The sequence below is a fragment of the Sus scrofa genome, chromosome 1 (genome assembly GCF_000003025.6).
Source record: "Sus scrofa isolate TJ Tabasco breed Duroc chromosome 1, Sscrofa11.1, whole genome shotgun sequence".
Lineage (NCBI taxonomy): Eukaryota > Metazoa > Chordata > Mammalia > Artiodactyla > Suidae > Sus > Sus scrofa.
In genome coordinates, this window is record NC_010443.5 from 216,230,416 (window position 1) to 216,249,366 (window position 18,951).

The 18,951-nt window shown below is 42.4% G+C and overlaps 1 protein-coding gene across 2 annotated transcripts; it reads right to left on the reverse strand.

The window, feature by feature from the left end:
• Positions 57-16,756, reverse strand: MLANA (melan-A). Of its 2 annotated transcripts, XM_003121916.3 has the most exons (5): positions 16,669-16,756; positions 14,868-14,969; positions 9,691-9,787; positions 4,685-4,798; positions 57-2,485 (listed from the first exon to the last, which is right to left on the reverse strand). In XM_003121916.3, exons 2-5 carry the CDS (start codon positions 14,942-14,944, stop codon positions 2,417-2,419), a joined length of 357 nt encoding a protein of 118 aa, XP_003121964.1. In that variant the 5' UTR covers positions 14,945-14,969; positions 16,669-16,756; the 3' UTR covers positions 57-2,416. The 2 variants fall into 2 exon arrangements, with proteins under 2 accessions (XP_003121964.1, XP_020919625.1); XM_021063966.1 differs by lacking the exons at positions 57-2,485; positions 16,669-16,756 and having other exon boundaries at positions 4,497-4,798; positions 14,868-15,045.

Genomic DNA, 18,951 nt, shown 5'->3' on the forward strand with positions numbered 1-18,951 from the left:
GGGGGCCACTTGGGAAAAGCTGGAATTTAAACTACTTCAGCCACTTTTTATCTGTTTTGATTATTTTCTTATTTCAGTGAAACTTCTCTCAGCCAAGCTGCCAATCGACTTTCTTTTTTTTCTCATGGGAGATAATCCAGCTTTCATAAAAGGGAAGACTTCCTTCCAATTCTTTGTGAAAGCCAATCTTCTCTAGGGTCGTGCTTCTGACATATATGACTAATGTTTGTACACTTTGGGATATTTCTTCTCAATTTCTACACAGTAAATTCTCTCTTCAATTTCCTGCAAATTTGCATCATGTGTTCTTGATGTAGTTCAGACAGTATTTAGCTGAAGTTTTTGAATCTCACTTTTAAACTCTTTTCAGACTGCAAAGACTTTGGCCTTTTGGAGAGCATTCACTTGAACTCTAAGTGATTTGTTCATTTAATTTTCTTCACTTAACTGTTTAAATAGTCCTTGGTTTTTCTTCTGGCCTTTTTAAGGCAACATTTATTAGCATCAGTGTATTTCAAGTTGGCTTCCAGGGAGTTCTCTATTTTCTGATTTTATCTAATTTCAAGTTGCCATCAACCATGTAATCTCTAGAGAAAGCAGGCAGACTTGTCTTTAGTACAGTTTCAGAGATTTTACTGGGCTCTCTTTATCATTATTTTTCTTTTTATGGCTACAACTGGGGCATGTGGAAGTTCCAAGGCTAGGGGTTAAGTCAGAGGCACAGCCACCAGCCTACACCACAGCCATAGCAATGCCCAATCCTAGCCACACTTGTGATCTACTCTGCAGCTTGAGGCAACGCCTGATCCTTAACCCACTGAGCCACAATAGGAACTCCTCTTACAGTATTTTTGTTCAATGACATATTGTTTTTGGCTGCACCTGCATCATGTGGAAGTTTTTGGGCCAGGGATTGAACCTGCACCACAGCAGTGACCTGGGCCACCGCAGTGACAACACCAGATCCTTAACACAATGTGCTAGAAGGTAACTCCAAATAACATTTTTTAAATGTATGTAAATAAGTCTCTTTATTCAGTGTTTTTTCCTCTCTGTGCAAGCTTTTTTTTTGTGCAAAAAAATGATGGTTATGCGACACTGGTATTTCCAATGACACAAGAGGATTTTAGGTGGTTTACTGAGTAGGCATCAAATAACAGTGAGTCACATAGTGAGAAAGTCATTTCTTTCTCTTGCAAGCCTTCTAATTACGTCAAAAACTTTTCTCTGATTCTTGCTAATCTCCTTCTTTAATAACAAGGACAAGTCTCAAGTTGACAGCCTTCTGTGACCGTCAGTATCTTACTAGGTTTCAGTAAAAGCAATTTGCTTTCATTATCTTCATTTTTATAGTTATCTTCTACTTATGGAAAATGAGACTGATGTTTCATTTAGAGTGGTGATATATAAGTTTAAGTCAAAAAACTTTTAAAATGAGCTGACTGAAAAATATTAGACAAACACTATTATGTAGATGTCACACAAAAAAATTGTAATGTTGCTACACAAAAAATTGTAATGTTGCTACACAAAAAATTGTAATGTTCTTACACAAAAATTTGTAATATTGCCACGCAAAAAATTATTATGTTGCTACACAAATAATGGCAGCATTACAGAATCACTGATCCTTTATGATTTCTTCTATATGTTCTTTTGAGAGGGACTTGGGAGCCCAAAGGAGCTAAATTGCTTTTGGGACATTTAAGGCAAGACATCAGCCAAACTATAGTAGCTTTTACTTGTTTAAGTCCTTACACCACCTTATAGTTTAACAGAAAATTCTTGTCATTAATTATGAGGCTTGAAGTGAAATGTAATTAGAACTGCATGGTATGTATTACTGAAGATGCAGGATCTTTGCAGTATATTACTGTAGCATCATGGAATTTTAGAACAAAGAGACATTACTGACACTTTACTGATCAGATGAATTGGACTATAATTTGATAGGTCATTCACCTCTTGGTCTTAAACCTGTAAATGTATCTTTTGTGAGTACCCATAGCACAGACTCACTTGCAACATGTCTGTTAATGTTCATGTTGGTCAAGAGGCTGCTTCTTCAAAAATCATAATAGTAGTTTGTTAGTTATTAGCCAAATTTCAACTTTAAATGAATGGTCCCAGACACACATCTGAATTGTCTCATTCAGAAAATAACACTGTAGATTTATTATTACTGGCATCATGCATTACAATGTTTATTGACAAAGCTTTTCCCATTTTAACATTTCTCATTATTTCCTCAATCACTATTGGTAGTTGTTGTGAAAACTTTAACACTCAATTTATTTGTAGAGATGATGTACATTGTTTCTACAGCTTCTGGAGCATAACCCTAGGTGTCCATATCAAATTCAAGCAAAAGTGTGAGGGAAATCATTTCAGCACTTCTCAGAAGACCTGCTGGCTCTCATGGAAAATAGGGTGGTGGTGACTGCTCTGTGGAGAATTTCTCATAGGCAGGTGGAGCATTGGGAACCTGTAAGGATGAGAGAGAGCACGGGCTTGGCAACAGCGCACATAGTTCTGGAAGAGGGATTAAGTCAAAATACCATCATGTCTATACTTTTGCTCTAGGTTAAACTTGTTTAAATTTCCATGCCTAATTTCTACCCAATGAGGTAAAATTTAAATTGTTAAATTTCACAAGTGTGTATGTTGAAACGTTGAGAGGAATGACAGTAGAGAAAAAAAGGCTAAGTGACTTCCCCAAAATCTCAAAAACTTATTTATACCTGGACTGTCCTTGTCAGTAGAAATCACAAGCCCTAACTAATGAATTCTTGAATTCTGTTACAATCACCGACACACACTGCATCTTAACCTCAAGCAAAAATCTTTATAACTGTGTCTAAAGGCTATTTTTTTCTCAACAGAGCACAAATGTGTGGGGCCTTTATTAAATGCTTACAATCCTAGAAGTATTTTCATTGTTTTCATGTTACAGGTCAGGAAACTGAGGCACAGGGAGGTTAAGTCACTTGCCCAAGGTCACACAGCTGTTAAGTGATGATGCTAAATGTTAAATACAGTTATTTGGCTCCGGAGATAGTGCTTTCAACTGTATGATGTCCTGCTTCTGTATCAGCACTGCCCAGAAGGAAAGTGCACCACATGTGATTTTAAAATTTCTAGTAGCTACACTTTAAAAATTTAAAGAGGAGTTCCCGTCATGGCGCAGTGGTTAACGAATCCAACTAGGAACCATGAGGTTGCGGGTTCGATCCCTGACCTCGCTCAGTGGGTCAAGGATCCAGCGCTGCCGTGAGCTGTGGTGTAGGTTGCAGACGTGGCTCGGATCCCGCGTGGCTGTGGCTCTGGCGTAGGCCGGTGGCTACAGCTCCGATTTACCCCTAGCCTGGGAACCTCCATATGCCGCGGGAGCGGCCCAAGAAATAGCAAAAAGACAAAAAAAAAAAAATAAAAAAAAAATTTGAAGAAACAGGTAAAATTAATCTCAAAAATATATTTTATTTTATCCACATATCAAAATGTTATTTCAACATGTAATTAAAATAAAAATTATTAATGAATTATTTACATCCTTTTCCTCTTACTAAGTTTTGAAATCTAGAATGTATTCCAGCACATCTTAATTTAAACTACTGTATTTCAAGTGCTCAATAGCCACACATGACTAGTGGCTACCCTTTTGGATTGTGCAGCTCCATACAGTTAATAGTATGTACTTTTTTTCCTTTTTCTTTTCTTTTCTTTTTTTTGTCTTTTGAGGGCTGCACCCACAGTACATGGAGGTTCCCAGGCTAGGGTCAAATCAGTGCCATAGCCACTGGCCTGCACCATAGATAGCCACAACAATGCCAGATCCAAGCCACATCTGTGACCTACACCACAGCTCATGGAAAGAGTGTTTCTACAGCATTCTGGTGCAGAACACTAGGTGTCCCTATCAAATTCACTGAACAAGGCCTGGGATTGAACCTGCGTCCTCATGGAAACTAGTCAGATTCATTTCCACTGAGCCACAACAGAAACTCCTACTTTTTTTCTCCTTTAGATATATCTATGTTCAGGACAAAGGGAACTATACTGAAAACACAAGACAAAAGAGTATTGTATCCAGAACCAGTTTCTTCCTTTGCATCTTACATGTAGGGATCTCATTATTGACCCTGGAAAATCTAGGTATGGGAGGGCACAATTCAAGAAAATCTCTGTGATTCCCTTGTTTTTAATCTTCTATTTACGTTTTATTATGGTAAAATGTGCATAATAAAATTACCATTTTAACCATTTTTAAGTCAGTAGCATTAGGTGCATTCACATTGCCCTTGATTTTTTTTTTAATTTTTATTTATTTATTTATTTATTTATTTATTTATTTATTTGCTTTTTAGGGCCACACCCGTGGCATATGGAGGTTCCCAGGCTAGGGGTCAAATCAGAGCTACAGCTGCCAGCCTACACCACACCCACAGCAACGCGGGATCCAAGCCGTATCTGGGAACTACACCACAGCTCATGGCAACGCCAGATCCTTAACCCACTGAGCAAGGCCTGGGATCAAACACACAGCCTCATGGTTCCTAGTCAGATTCGTTTCTGCTGTGCCACAAGAGGCACTCCCTGCCCTTGATTTTTATATAGTAATAATATTATTCATTTGATTTAAAAGCAGCCATACACAAAAACACCAAGATGCTGGATCTTTACCTACCACAGGTCCACAGTTGTTCTCCTGAAAAGACAGTTTGCTGTCCTGGTGACCAATCCCCTCATGGGAACATCTTCTTGTTAAGGTACTTTTTGTACTGTCATGAATGCTTTTATCCTGTGATGTGAATTCATGAAGGTCAGTGGGTAAGAAAAAACAAAAAAAAATGAGTCCATTAAAGAAAAGAGAAGGAAGCCGAAGTTTAAAGAATGGGTTTAAATCTTGGTTCTGCCACTTTGCACTGTGTATCCTCAGGCTACTCACTTTATCTCTCTGAATTCCAGGTTTTTCATCTGTAACATGAAGATAATATCACCACCTCCCAGAATTTTTGTGGGAATTAACTAAAGATTAAGCACCTAGTAGAGTTCCTGACACCCATTCATTCATCAATAAATATTTTCGAAGGGAAGGAGAAAGAGTGAATCTAAAAAATGGGCCTCAGAGAATGGTTACAAATGGAGTAGATGACAGCTGGTGAGGCAGGAGTTGTCATCACAGGACAAGCCTGTGAGCAACTTGACAGCGGGAACACTCTGTTTATTTCTGCCTGTCCATAATGACAACAAAGTATCTTAAACACTATGAATGTTTGTGTTGTGATGGACATGCTGTGGTTGTAGTGCTGAGCTTCTTCCAAGTCAAGTCAACAATGATGACAAGTCAGTCAAAGCTATTTTGCACCTTGAGTTATTAGGGGGAGGGGTGAGTCATAGCTTAGTTTGGTGCTTTGCCTAAGTTTAGGGGGCAGGGGTGATGCTCTCTGTCCCTAGAACAGGATGACAACAGTTTGTGCAAGACAGAGACTCATACCAAAGTGGGGACTGCAGGTGTGGTCCACCCTAATGAAGTAGATTATCTCATACTGGCATTGTTTAAAATTGCTGGCACACTGTGATCATAAAAAGCAGACTTCTGGTTGCTTTTACTGTTGTTAAATTCTCCAAGGCAGTGGTTCTCAGACTTTAGAATGCATCAGCGTCACCTTGAGGGCTTGTCAAACACAGACTGCTGTCTCACATCCAGAATTTCTGATACAGTAAGTCTAGGATGAAGGTCCAAGAATTTGCATTTCTAACAAGATCACAGGCGATGCTGATACTGCTGGTCCAGGGCCACACAGAGAACTATGGCTCTCTAGACAATGTACTTTCTTACTGCCTGTGCCTGGGCTGACACAGCTAAGCTCAGCCACTTAGAGGGAGGAGGAGGTCAAGTGGGTCTCGGTGGGGGCCTTAGGAAAGGAAGGTGTCTGTATTCCATCTAAAGGGACAACCACTGCATGGCTGCTGTTTTTGCCAGATCTTTTTTATTTTTTTGGAACACCCATGGCATGTGGAAGTTCCCAGACCAAAGACTGAACCTGCGCCACAGCAGTGACCCAAGCCATTGCAGTGACAACGTGGGATCTTTAACCCTCTGAGCCACAAGAGAATTCCTTTGCCAGATTTTTTTATTTAAAAAGAGAGAAATGAAGATTTTTATGTAAAATGTTACTTTTAAATGTTGGCACCTAATTCACTTTTTAAAGATACAGGCCCAAATATATATGTGAATGAAATCCTCCAGAAGGGCGTGAGCATCTCTGTGTTCCTGGCTGAGAGCAGCTAGAACGGGGGCTGAACAGGGGTTCAGTGGCTCTTCAGGCTTGTCTGTAGACTGTGGTTGATTATTGGGGTTACTAGGTTGGAAGAAAAGGCCATTAAAGCAGGTCTCAAGGAAGGAGAGGTGTTTGGAACATCAATTGGATGAGGCCATACACATTTAGGGCTGATACCTACCCAGTCTACAGAATGCAAAGAAGTAGTTTTTGTCAACTCTAGTCTGAAATTATTATTGACTCTATGCCTTGGAAGGATAAACATACGAGGACTTAAATATTGACCTGAGGACACAGAGAAGATCTGTTCTCATCCGAAAGTTCCAGGAACATACCTAAGATAAGGTGTTGAATGCATTCTCTCCCTTGACCTCAATTATTGCTTTTTTTCTTTTTATTTTTTTAAACAAATCTCTCACCTGCCATAGGATAGGGCATGGTCCGCTTCCCCAATTCACTGCCACTTGTCTGCATTTGTGTTCAAACTTCAGTGTGTGTGTTAAAACGTAGGTTCCTGAGTCCCACCACCAGAGATGGTCGCAGAATATGCATTTTAGCAAGAACCCTAGGTGATTCAAGTGCAGGGGCCCCTGACCATACATTGAGAAACACAATGCCGTGAGACATGAGCATAAATTGAGCCTGTTAGTGGGGCCTTTAAATTCTTCTCCAAGAATCAAAAGTATTACGTCCTAAACTTCCAAATGAAAGAGTAAAATTGGTAAATACAAAAGAAAACTTCTAATCCCTTACCAATCACTTTCCTGCAGAAACACATTACTTTTAAAAGCATTTTTTCTTTTCAAAAGATGTTTTTCAGGTTTAAGGGGAATTGTTGGCCAAGGGAAAAATTTGAGACCTTAATCCAACCAACCTTGCTACCATTCTGTCATCAAGGAAAGCAGGTAAATAAACATATTTCAGAGCTTAATGAAGGTTGCTAAAGGTGGAGTAATTCAGGTTTCCCAAACTTGCATTTATAGTCATTTAAGTTCTTCTGATTTAAAATGAAAATAGAATCACCAAAGAGAGACAGGGAGGTAAATATGTAATTAAATGCACTACTTAATGCAATATTTTGCATAATTTTGCCTAAATTTCTTAGACTGCTGATCCCCAACCTGGCTTTTCAGGAGATATGAAAATCTCAAAATAAAATTTTAATATTAATTTACAAAATAAATGACAGAGGGCATTTTTAAACATTAGGGGAACCAGGAAATTTAAATACAGTTGTATCTCATAAAAATTCTAGAAACTCTGCAAATCACTGATCTAGCTTGGAGGAATGGAGGATGGCAAGCTGAACTTGAACCTTACCAGGTCTGAGCACACAACACTGAGATTGCCATATTTCAATTGAATGCATTTAAGATGAATGTTGAAGCAGAAAAATCATTGCATTTTTGTCCAGTAGCATCAAGCTAACAGCTATGGAAATGGGTACCAGCATACTGAGTTTGTAGAACTTTTACTCTTTGAAAGACTAAATCATTGTGGGTTTTTATATGCAAATATAGAATAATATTTTTAATTATAGAAGAAAACATATATTAAATAAAAACTAATATAGATTATGTTATATCACCTGTGTCTAGGTGAGAATAGAGCTCAGAAAAGTGAAAATCTAAAGTCACCAAGCAAGTCAGTAGCAAAATTGAGACTAAATCCTGATGCTATAACAGTTGGGTCATTGTTATGTGCCAGACACTGTACTAGACACTGAAGATACAAAGATGAGTAAGAAATATTCTCGGAGTTCCCATCGTGGCACAGTGGTTAACGAATCCGACTAGGAACCATGAGGTTGCGGGTTCGATCCCTGCCCTTGCTTAGTGGGTTAAGGATCCGGCGTTGCCGTGAGCTGTGATGTAGGTCGCAGACGAGGCTTGGATCCTGCATTGCTGTGGCTGTGGCATAGATGGTGACTTCAGCTCCGATTAGACCCCTAGGCTGGGAACCTCTATATGCCGCGGGAAGTGGCCCTAGAAAAGGCAAAAAGACAAAAAAAGAAAAAAAAAAGAAAAGAAATAGTCTCTGTCCCAGCTTATAACTGGGAAGAAGGAAGAGGATGGAAGGGCAGAAAGTAAATAACCAATAACAGGCCAATGCCATAACTCCATGCTAGAAGCACACAGGCAGTGTGGCAGAAAACAGAGTTGTACCTCCAACCTCCTGACCCAAGGCTTTGCAGTGGTACCTGGGTGGCATCTTATTCAGACTCCAAAACTTCTCCTTCCTATAAATGTCACTATAGTGGGGGCCTGCGTCCCCCCAGGCTCACCCTGTCTTTCATGGTTTGTATCTGGGATACTATGGCAAGATGGACATCAGGGAAAGGAGCACATAGAACTACCTAAACTCCCTAGTAAGGAAGTCAGAGCTTGAAGCTATAGCTCTCACCTTCCCCTTCTCCTCTTCAGACTGCCAGGCCCAATCCCGCCAACCCTCTCCTCCATCGCAGAACCTCTTTCTCTGAATGAAGTGCTTGCAGAGTGAGGAATGGACTTTCCAACATCCTTTGTAAAGATAAATTTTTTTCCATTATGTATCAACCTCTGAAGCTTTCAGATAGGTAATAACAGAAAGACAGAGATAGACAGAGAGAGAGAGAGAGAACTGCAACTCTCTTTCCGTCCTGTTGCTCATTGTGGAGAACATCTTTGGATAGTTAAATACCAAAGTGCTACCTGGCTTTGAAGCAAGGATTCTGAAACCTGTAGTTTTTATAGTTTAGAGACTCTGTTGATATTTCTCCTTGGTGGAAGATACTGCTATCCCAAGATTGGACTGTGTCATTTGTTAGCTTCCTGGTCACATGGGTAAAGGAGCAAAAATTCTATTAAAACCACATTGGCTATCAAAGGAGGATGGAGCCTGTTAAAAACCTGGTGTTCCTTTGTGGTGCTGAGGAGTGGGTGGTTTCCTCACTGCAGTGATGGTTAGACAGGTTGTTGGTATGCTGGGTTGCTTGGTATAACAGAGTTAGAAGAACTTGGAATTCCCAGACAAGCTGGGAGGAAGGGGGTGAATAGGCATGGTGAGAGGAATGGGCTGCTAAGTGGTGTACAGGACCATTGGGAGTCCGCAGAAGGACTGGTAAGATCTGGAGTGTCTCATATGCTGCTCGCTATGCCCCACAAACCATCAATTCTCAGCTACACACAGAGTCAAGCACTTGCATTTGCTGTAAGTGGAAACAAAAAAATGGACCAGGTCCCTGGTCAGGGTTCATGCTCGAGCAGAGGCAAAGGAAGAGTTACAAGTACAAAGTCAAGAAAGACTCATCAGAACCAGGAATCAGAGCTAGAGTGATCATGAGAGTGTCACCCCATTCCCCAAAATTCAAAGAAAGAAGGGAAAGGGAGGTTGTGGATCTGGAGGGAGCCACAGTGGGGATTTTACCAACCTTTAAGCTTCTGTATCCACTTCGTCTTTTACAGTACCAGCAGCTGATGAGAAGTAAAATGCCCAGGATCACCATCAGAAAGCCAATCCCTGCAGCCCTGGCCCGAGAAATAGACAAATCCGTCTTGGTACAGAAACCTTATTCCAGATTGTGGTGAAATGTGTATCAATCTTCCTTCTTCACAGGGGCTTTTTGATCAGTGCAGCACCTCCCAGTCCCCAAGGAGTGTCCTACTGCATGCCACACCAAGCACCCATCAGGCTTCACTCATATCCAGGAATGGGACCATCTCTAGAAGCCTCTCAGACATATGTTAACCGGCATGGGCCTAGCACCCGGGTTCCAGGTGCAACGGGTGCAGTAGCAACTGATCCTTATGTGGACAACATATTTACTGAGAATGAAGCATCTTTGCTTTTCATCAGGACTAGTTTAAAACATTTTCCCCAACTATCGGTCCACAAAAAAGAAGTAGAAATTACCATTGGCAATGTCTGCTGTAAGCTGGGTATCATGATAACCATTCTACATGCATCAGATTATTTAATGATCACAACAACCCTCTAAGGTAGGTAACACTTTTCATCCCTATCTCACAGATGAGGAAATAAATGCAAGGGTTAAGTGCCTTGTGAACGTCCTACAGAGTTAGCAATAAGACAGAGCTAGGATTTGAACTTGAGTGTGTCTCAGTTGTGTTTGCACCCTCTCTACCCCATATTCTACCCCCTTAATCCTTATGTATCTCCTCTCTCCATTTCTGCCCTAATATACTCATGTTCCTAGACTGAGCATCACCCCTCCCAGTAAGATGGCAGCCATGGTGGAAATCAGCAGTGTACTGTCTCTTCTAGAAAAAGAGCTCTCAGAGACATTTTTGGTGTTTGGTTTGTTTGTTTTTAATTTGTGTTCTGTGTCTAGAAAGGGTCAGGAACATGGGTGTGTTTAAAGAAATATTTATATATATATGTATAATGATTTTTATTTTTTTCCATTATAGCTGGTTTACAGTGATCTGTCAATTTCTATGAGATACCCACTGCACACCAGTCAGAATGGCCATCATTAATAAGTCGACAAAGGAGTTCCTGTCGTTGCTCAGTGGTTAACACGTCCGACTAGGAACCATGAGGTTGTGGGTTCGATCCCTGCTCAGTGGGTTAAGGATCCCATGTTGCTGCAGCTCTGGTGTAGGCCGGCAGCTGCACCTACAATTTGACCCCTAGCCTGGGAACCTCCATATGCCGCGGGTGCGGCCCTAAAAAGACAAAAAGACAAAAAAAAAAAAAAAGGAAAAGTCCACAAATAACAAACGCTGGAGCTGGTGTGGAGAAAAGGGAACACTCCTGCCCTGTTGGCAGGAATGTAAGCTGGTACAACCACTATAGAGAACAGTATGGAGGTACCTTAGAAAACTATACATAGAAGTACCATATGACCCAGCAATCCCACTCTTCGGCATATATCCAGACAAAACTTTCCTTGAAAAAGGAATATTTCTTGAAGATGGGTGGATGGATGGATGGATGGATGGATGGATGGATGGATAAATACACAGTTGAATGGATGGCCAAACAAATGAATTATGAGTGATTAAAAATTCACATCCTCTCCCCTATGATACCAGTCTCTGCAAAATGAATGGGCCATTTAATGTCTCCTTTAAAATAAATGTTAACAAATATGTAGGTTTGTGGCATGATTTAACCCCAACATTATCTTTTTTTCTTTTGCATTTGTATTAGAACTGAGGACCTGAAATACTGTTTTTAGAGATTCAACCCTTTGGCCTAACAGCTTAATTCTCTGTTACTTTAACCTCTTGTGGTGGACCCGCAACTTTCCACAGAGCAGGTTTTTGTCGGGGATAGAAAGAAGGTAATAAAAACTGGCCACTGAGGACTTAGAGCTGCACGTTCTGGCTGAAGGGATAGAATTAGGACTTGTGGGGTTAGGGGTCTCCAAGGCTGTAACTATTGCACAGGAATGCTGGAGGCCAGCCCAGCTGATAGGACATGTGTCCTGTGTTTAAGCTCATCTAGACACACTCCTGTCCAGCCTCCACTTGCTCCAGAAATCCATTGCAAGATCACCAAGGACTGAACCAGCTGGGACAGTGCTTGCTACTTATTCTGGTCTCACCTGAGTTATCTGGAAAGGCATTTCAGAATAGAGGTGGATGAGCCCTGGGGAGGCTGAGGCAGAACCTTGACCTCCCAAGCCTGCCCAGCTGCCAAGTTGGAGAGGCCAGCTGATATTTGGAGTCAGGCACTTAGTAGGTATTCAGTAAGAACGTCTTGGCTAGCCATGCATAGATTAGTAAAAGAAACAGCATGAGGGCTCAGCCCTAGGAGAAGTATCTGAGCTGAACCTAGAGCAAAGCTGTAGGTCACCAGAAGGGTCTGCTCCTGGGCATCTAAGCCAGCATTTGGGCCCTGTGTCCAGTGGCCCGTGGAAACATTCGTTTCCACAAAGGCCCTGGAGATGTGGCCTGAGACTGTGCTTCCCTTGTGTAGCAGTGTCAGTTAGCTAACATCTGCATAGGTTTCCACATCAGCATGATCAAAGGGGAGAGTGCTGAGTCTTTTATCTGTGCCTTGCTAAAGAAAGGCTCTGCAGAGCTGTGTGATTTATAAGAGATTGAGCTGGTGAAACAAGGGCCAATGGAGGGATCTCCTGGATAGAACTTTGCCCAGTACCACTCACCAGACCACCACCATCTCAGGGCTGCTGGGGCATCCAGCCCATCCTGCCCATCTCTAAATGGATGACAGTGCTGGATAAAAATGCTGATGTAATTATGCAGCCGATCAGCCCACTTCGTAGATCATGATGCTGAGACCTACTGAGATTCCTCATTGTCACCACCACGTAAGTGGCTGCTTTGCTATTCACTGAACACCAGTTTGTGCCAAGCACTGTGGCAAGTACCCCACTATAGGCTTTGATTTCATCCTCACAATAATCCTCTGGGGTAGATATGATGCTCATTTCACATCTGACATCCCTCAGACCTGAGGCTGGTAAATGCCCAAGGTTACACACCAGAGAACGGCAGAACCAGCATTCACAGCAGCTGGCCTGGGACCACCGCCCCCCACCCCCCAGCCAGTGTCTTTTCTGCCACATCACCCTTTCCTGAAATGAAGCTGTCACAAGGAGCATTCAGTGGGCTCTCGTGACTGAGGCAGCTGATTCAATTCCCAGCATGCCTGCACTCTAATTTTACCCCCCAGGTCTGTGGTCATCCCTCAGGATGTTATGACACAGACAGAGCTCTGTTCCAGCTTTTCACACATAGTCCCAGTGCACTCATAGAGAGTCAAGAATGCTAGGATGTGTCAAATGCACCAAAAGAGCCTACTAAACACCCTGGCAGGGCTCTCAGATGTCACCCAAATACCTCCTACAATAGAGTTGCCTGAGAAGCAGTTCAAGTGCAGATCCTGGGACTCCCCACCCCAGACCTGTGGAGTCAGCCTCTCCATGGGTCTAGGTAGCAGCACTTGGGAAGCTGCATTTTCACAAGCTCCATAGTTGGCTTATGCCCTCTCAACTGAGAAACTCTTGACTATGGTTTCAGAGATAGAGTCTGTTGTGTCATCATAAAAAAGCTGAAATAATATCCTACCTAATACCATGTGCAGTGTTCCCCCTAAGAGGAAATTTTACTCATGGGATTTTTTTTCAGGTGATCTCCCCCCTCACCTTTCAGACGAACACACAGGGATGTTAGAGAATCCCAATAGGGTCTTTCTAAGGAAATGCTCCATCCTGAATTCCTCCTTCATGCCTTTGATGGGTTCTACATCTCTCCTACCCCTGCTAGTTCACTCTAGTAAAGATATTCAGCAGTTCTTCCCTGAGAATGCAGGTTTGCAGGAAGTTCTGAGCAGACCACTTAAGAGGTGGTTTAGGAGGTCCCACTGTGGCTCAGTGGGTTAGGGACCCAACCTTGTCTATGTGAAGATGTGGTTTTGATCTCCGGCCACAATCAGTAGGTTAAGGATCCAGTGTTGCTGCAACTACAGCATAGCTTGCAGATGTGGCTCGAATATGGTATTACTATGACTGTGGCGTAGGCCTCAGCTGCAGATCTAATTCAACCCCTAGCTAGGGAACTTCCACATGCCACAGGTGCAGCCATAAAAAGAAAAAAAAGAGGAGTTCCCATCATGGTTCAGAGGAAACAAATCCAACTTAGGAACCATGAGGTCGTGGGTTTGATCTCTGGCCTTGCTCAGTGGGTTAAGGATCTGGCATTGCTGTAAACTGTGGTATAGGCCAGCAACCATAGTTCCAATTGGACCCCCAGACTGGGAACCTCCATATGCTGCAGGTGTGGCCCTAAAAAGCCAAAAAAAAAAAAAAAAAAAAAAAGAGAAGGAAAGAAAAAGAAAAAGAGAGAGAAGTGGTTCAAATAAAAACCAAGTTCCTTGTTTGTCCTTTTGGAGTCTCCACTAAAAGGGGGGAGCCCCCTCCCTACCCCTTGTCCACTCTAGTCCATGCAGTGTGTCCTGCAGTCTGTGTTCCCATCACAGCACTTAACACTTGCTGAAATTACTCTTAGAGTTACTACCTCACCCTCCCAATAGATTGTAAGATTTTTTTCAAAGATAAGAATAGTGGTATACAATGCTGGTATACAATGCTTAGCACTTAGAAATGGTTTTTTTTTTTATTTTAAATGCTTAAATGCTTATTTTAAATTAATTCATAATATGAAACACCTTTCCTTAGGATAAAGTATTGATGAAAATCTTATGACCACCACCTTCACCCTGGAGTCAGTCATTTGCTCTTTGGCAACTTGCCTGTGTTCTGTCTACAAATCACATCCAGGAACCCTAGTGAAACAGACAGGCAAGGCTTGAGGAAAAAGGCATCTTGCTCCCAGATAGATGTTTTTCAGCCTAGGAACCAAATAGCTAAGAATTCAGGCAAAAATGGCAAAATCCAAATTTTTACCTTTCCTATCTCCTTGCCTCTTTGGCCTCAGAGACATTTGAGGCCCCTCAGAGGACCACAGGGTCTCCTCACCTCATTGCCAGGGATTTTACTTTCTGGAGAAATAAACACTAGAGGGATTTACAGACAGGCATGTGCTGGTGAAAGCCAGCAGACTGTATCAGCAAACAGCAAACTGGAAATGGCGCTGGGTCCATTGCTGAACTTACTCTTCAGCTGTGATGTGGGAGTGGCCGTGCCCCTTCTTAGAGGAACCATAGAAGAAGTGAGCCTCTTCTCTTGGCATCTTGTGGGGTCAGGTCACAGGACACCTAACAGCAAGGGTACGCAAGTATCACTTCATGCATCCAGAGTGTTCTTGCAATCTCAAATATCCACGAAGACATTTTTGCCAGATGACTGATAATAAGAGCTGAACCCCCTGGTTTCTCTCTGTGAGAGAATTTGTACCTGTTTCTTTCACTGGTAACAGGTAAAAATTGTTCAGGTTTCTAACCCCTTTCTACCAACTGAAAATTAAGCAAGGAAGAAACCACAAACAAAGGCAAAGATCTTTCAAATTGAGTTATTATTTGTGGCGTGGAAGGGGCGGGGTACAGAAACTTCAATTTGACTCTATACATAAACTTGTAGAGAAAAAAAAAAACCCATTGTTATTCATTCCTTACTTTCCCTGGCTGATGGCTGTCGTTAATCTGAGGAATTGTTTCTCTCCAAAGGATTTATTTACTTATTTATTTATTTAAGACCCACACCCAGGGCATGTGGAAGTTCCCAGGTAGGGGTCAAATCACAGCTGCCAGCCTATGCCACAGCAGTGCCAGAACTGAGCCGCGTCTGTGACCTACACCATAGCTCATGGCAGTGCCAGAACCTTAACCCACTGAGCAAAGCCAGGGATCAAACCTACATCCTTATGGATACTAGTCAGGTTTGTTACCACTGAGCCACAGAGGGAACTCCTACAAAGGTTTTATTTTATATCAATCCTTGGACAAATAGAAGGCTATGGTGACATAATGCATGTCACCTAGCACAGCACCCTCCAAGCCCATTTTCTAACAAAGGAACGGCCCAAAACAGCTGCCTGGGTGTGTCCACATTCACCCATCCAAGGTAAGCCCAGGAAGCCTGACTCTGTCTAACAGTTTGTTTTCCCTCCTACCAAAATCATTTTCTTCATCTCCCTGCTCAAGTCTCATGACTAGGGTTTAAAAATACATATATATATTTCTAATTGTAATACAAAATTTTAAGCAGTAATGAAAAAAAATAGACAAAAAGCTCATGAACTTCAGTGGTTGTGATTAAAGTATGCTGATCAAAAACTAACAGTGGCTTCTCTTCTCTCCTTACTGTTGTGTATTTTTCTTTCCACATATTATTCTCATGAATCCCAAAGGTCTGATTTCCAGAGAGTTATATTAATGAGCCTGTTTAGAATAGCTGGAGAGACATGGGAGATGGGACAGAGAGTTGATCCCATGAACCCTTACCACGGGGCATTTCAAGTGTAATCTGCCCTTCCCAGTTGTGAAGAAGAAACCACACTTAAACCCACTGGTCATCTCAGGTGAATAATGCGGGGGTGAACCCTCTGTTCAGAATTAGAGGCACAATACTTGATTATTTTTGCATTCAATTATTTGTGTAGATCTCTACTTCCAGCTTTGAGCCTTGGCAAACAGTGCAGAGATTGCACATGCACCTCACCCCATCTGAGCCAAGAAAAGTGGTCTTGAAGGGACCAGGCACAGGTGCCCTCAAGCCAGCTGCAGCCTGAATGGTGGCTTCTCCTGGCTCTCTGCTTTGCTTCAAGGCAGTCTAGAGAGAGGACCTAGGGGAGACTCTGTGAACCTTCAGAAGTCGGAGGATTATCAACGTTGAGGAGAAATTCTCCCGGCAGCCAAACATCAGGGAGGCAATGAGGGAGAGTAGAGGAGTCCACCAGAATCTCCCGAACCCAGTTAGTTCTATTTGAAATGATGGGTGAAAAGGGAATGCTCTTACCTGCCTGGTTGGGATCGACTCCGTCTGCTGGCTGGCCCTGTGTGTGAAGATTGCTTCTCTGGCTCTTAGTCTTTAAACTTTTTTTTCCTGGTCTTGAGTCCCATGTTAGTCACAAGTTTGGATTTCTGATGGGGTTGTCTGTGATTGCTTAATTGGCGTGAAAGAAACCAACTTCATTCCTCTCCTGAAAAATTATGGCTCACTGTGGCCTCTGTTTTCCCCAATCCTAAGCTTTCATCTTAGGGAAGACATCTACTTTATTATCTTATTGTATTGTATTTTATTTTTTATTTTATTTTATTTGCCTTTTTAGGGTCAAACTTGCTGCATATGGAAGTTCCCAGGCTAAAGGTACGCCACAGACACAGCAATGCCAGATCTGAGCTATGTCTGTGACCTACACTGTAGCTCACAGCAACACTGGATCCTTAACCATTGAACAAGGCCAGGGATGGAACCCACGTCCTCATGGATACTAGGCAGATTTGTTACCACTGAGCCACAACAGAAACTCTGGAAGACATCTACTTTAAATGCTGGTCCTCTTCCATAAGGTTGTCACATAAAATATAGGATGCTCAGCTACATTTGAATTTGAGATAAACATTGAGTAATTTTTTAGTATAACTGTGTCCTGTTCAACATGTTCTAGTATAAATATGTCCCACTTACTGCATGGGACATATTTTTACTAATATATACATACATACATATATATATATATGGCATATGGAGGTTCTGCAGGCTGGCCACTGACACTGCCACAGCCACAGCAATGCCAGATCTGAGCTACATCTGTGACCTACACAGCTCGCAGCAACACTGGATCCCTAACCCATTGAGCGAGGCCAGGGATTGAACCCATGTCCTTATTCACACTAGTCAGGTTCGTTACCGCTGAGCCATGATGGGAACTCCTAAAAAATATTATTTGTTATTTACCTGAAATGTACATGTAACTGGGCACCCTACACCCTCCCTCACCCCCACCTCAAAGAGTTGGAAAGGCTTTGGCCTCAGACCTGCAGGCCATCTAGTCCCACTCTCTCCCAATCAAGAAAAGGAAAAAGAGGATCTCCAAAACTTCCTAAGCCTAGCTCCCTCTTTGTGACACCCTCAGAGATGAGAAAAGTGGGTTTTGCGCATTTTCAAGAGGCAGACAAAATTTTCTATTTGAAGGCAGATATGACCTACCTAGAATCTAACTGAAACCAGGCCTGGTTCAACCTGGCCTTATAGCCTATTCTGAGTCAAATGTGTACAGCCCAGAAGCATTTCAGTGGGACAGAATTGCCTTTGCTCTCCAGCTCTCTGTAACCATGTGGACAACAAAACCAAACAAAATACTCACCAGAATTAAGGAATGCCAGTGTTCTCATCAGCTGAGGACTTGACGAAATGACCACTAAGAACCCCTCTCCTATAACATCTGCAGCTCCCACTCCATCCAGATTCTATGACTTTCCAGTGTCCATTCTGGACTGTCCTGTGTGAGAGCATTATCAACCTCCTGGATGCTGGATAATCATCCCTGTAAATGCAAGTAAATGCAAGGGAGATTGGTACTTATTAGGTAAAATCCTTATTCCTTTCTGAAAAGGAGAGAAGATATAAACTGAGATATAAATGTTGAGAAGGAGTCAACGATACAAAGATGGAGAAAGAGAATTTCATTCAGAGAGAAGAACAAAGGCTCTGCGAAGGCCCTGAGGCAGCGTAACAGAACACAATTTAGTCTGGGTTCCTGGACCTGAGTTCGATTCAGGGGATTTTATAAGAAAATCAGAAAGGATACAAACCTTTGGTGTCAACGGATTTGGGGAGAGCAGCTTCAACCTGAACCTCAGGGTTATACCCCATAATTCCCAGGGAGGCCTAGTGGTGGTTGCTAGTCTAGAAAGAAGGATGAAGTTCTGAGCTGAGAAGCCAAAGGTTTGTGCTAAGCTGGACTCTGCAACTAACATGGCCCCCTGGATAATGGGCAGCAAGAGCAGAGAAGAGGGAGGTACTGACCTGGATCTCAGGGCAAGGGGAAGCTCCCAGGTCTCTCCTTGTGATGTGAGCTAATTCAGGATTAGCCGAATGCCTGAGTATGCCTGGGTATTGTGCCAGGGTAGAAACTACAAGGCAGCCAGCATTGCCCCCTCCCCCAGAGGGGGCTGCAGGACCAGACTCAGCACGCTGGGGACACTGCAATCTGTCTGGGCATCTTCTCTCCATACTGTCTGCTTTTTGGAGCTAAGTAAGGGAGCCCTGATCAGATCTTACAAGGGCATCTCTTTA

Excerpts from the sequence above, each read along its gene's own strand:
- MLANA (XM_021063966.1), bottom strand. The coding sequence starts at position 14,944 with ATGCCAAGAGAAGAGGCTCACTTCTTCTATGGTTCCTCTAAGAAGGGG. Across the intron at positions 9,788-14,867 it reads TCCCACATCACAGCTGAAGA|GGCTGCAGGGATTGGCTTTC; the intron begins GTAAGTTCAGCA and ends TTCTCGGGCCAG. Across the intron at positions 4,799-9,690 it reads GTGGATACAGAAGCTTAAAG|GATAAAAGCATTCATGACAG; the intron begins GTTGGTAAAATC and ends TTCACATCACAG.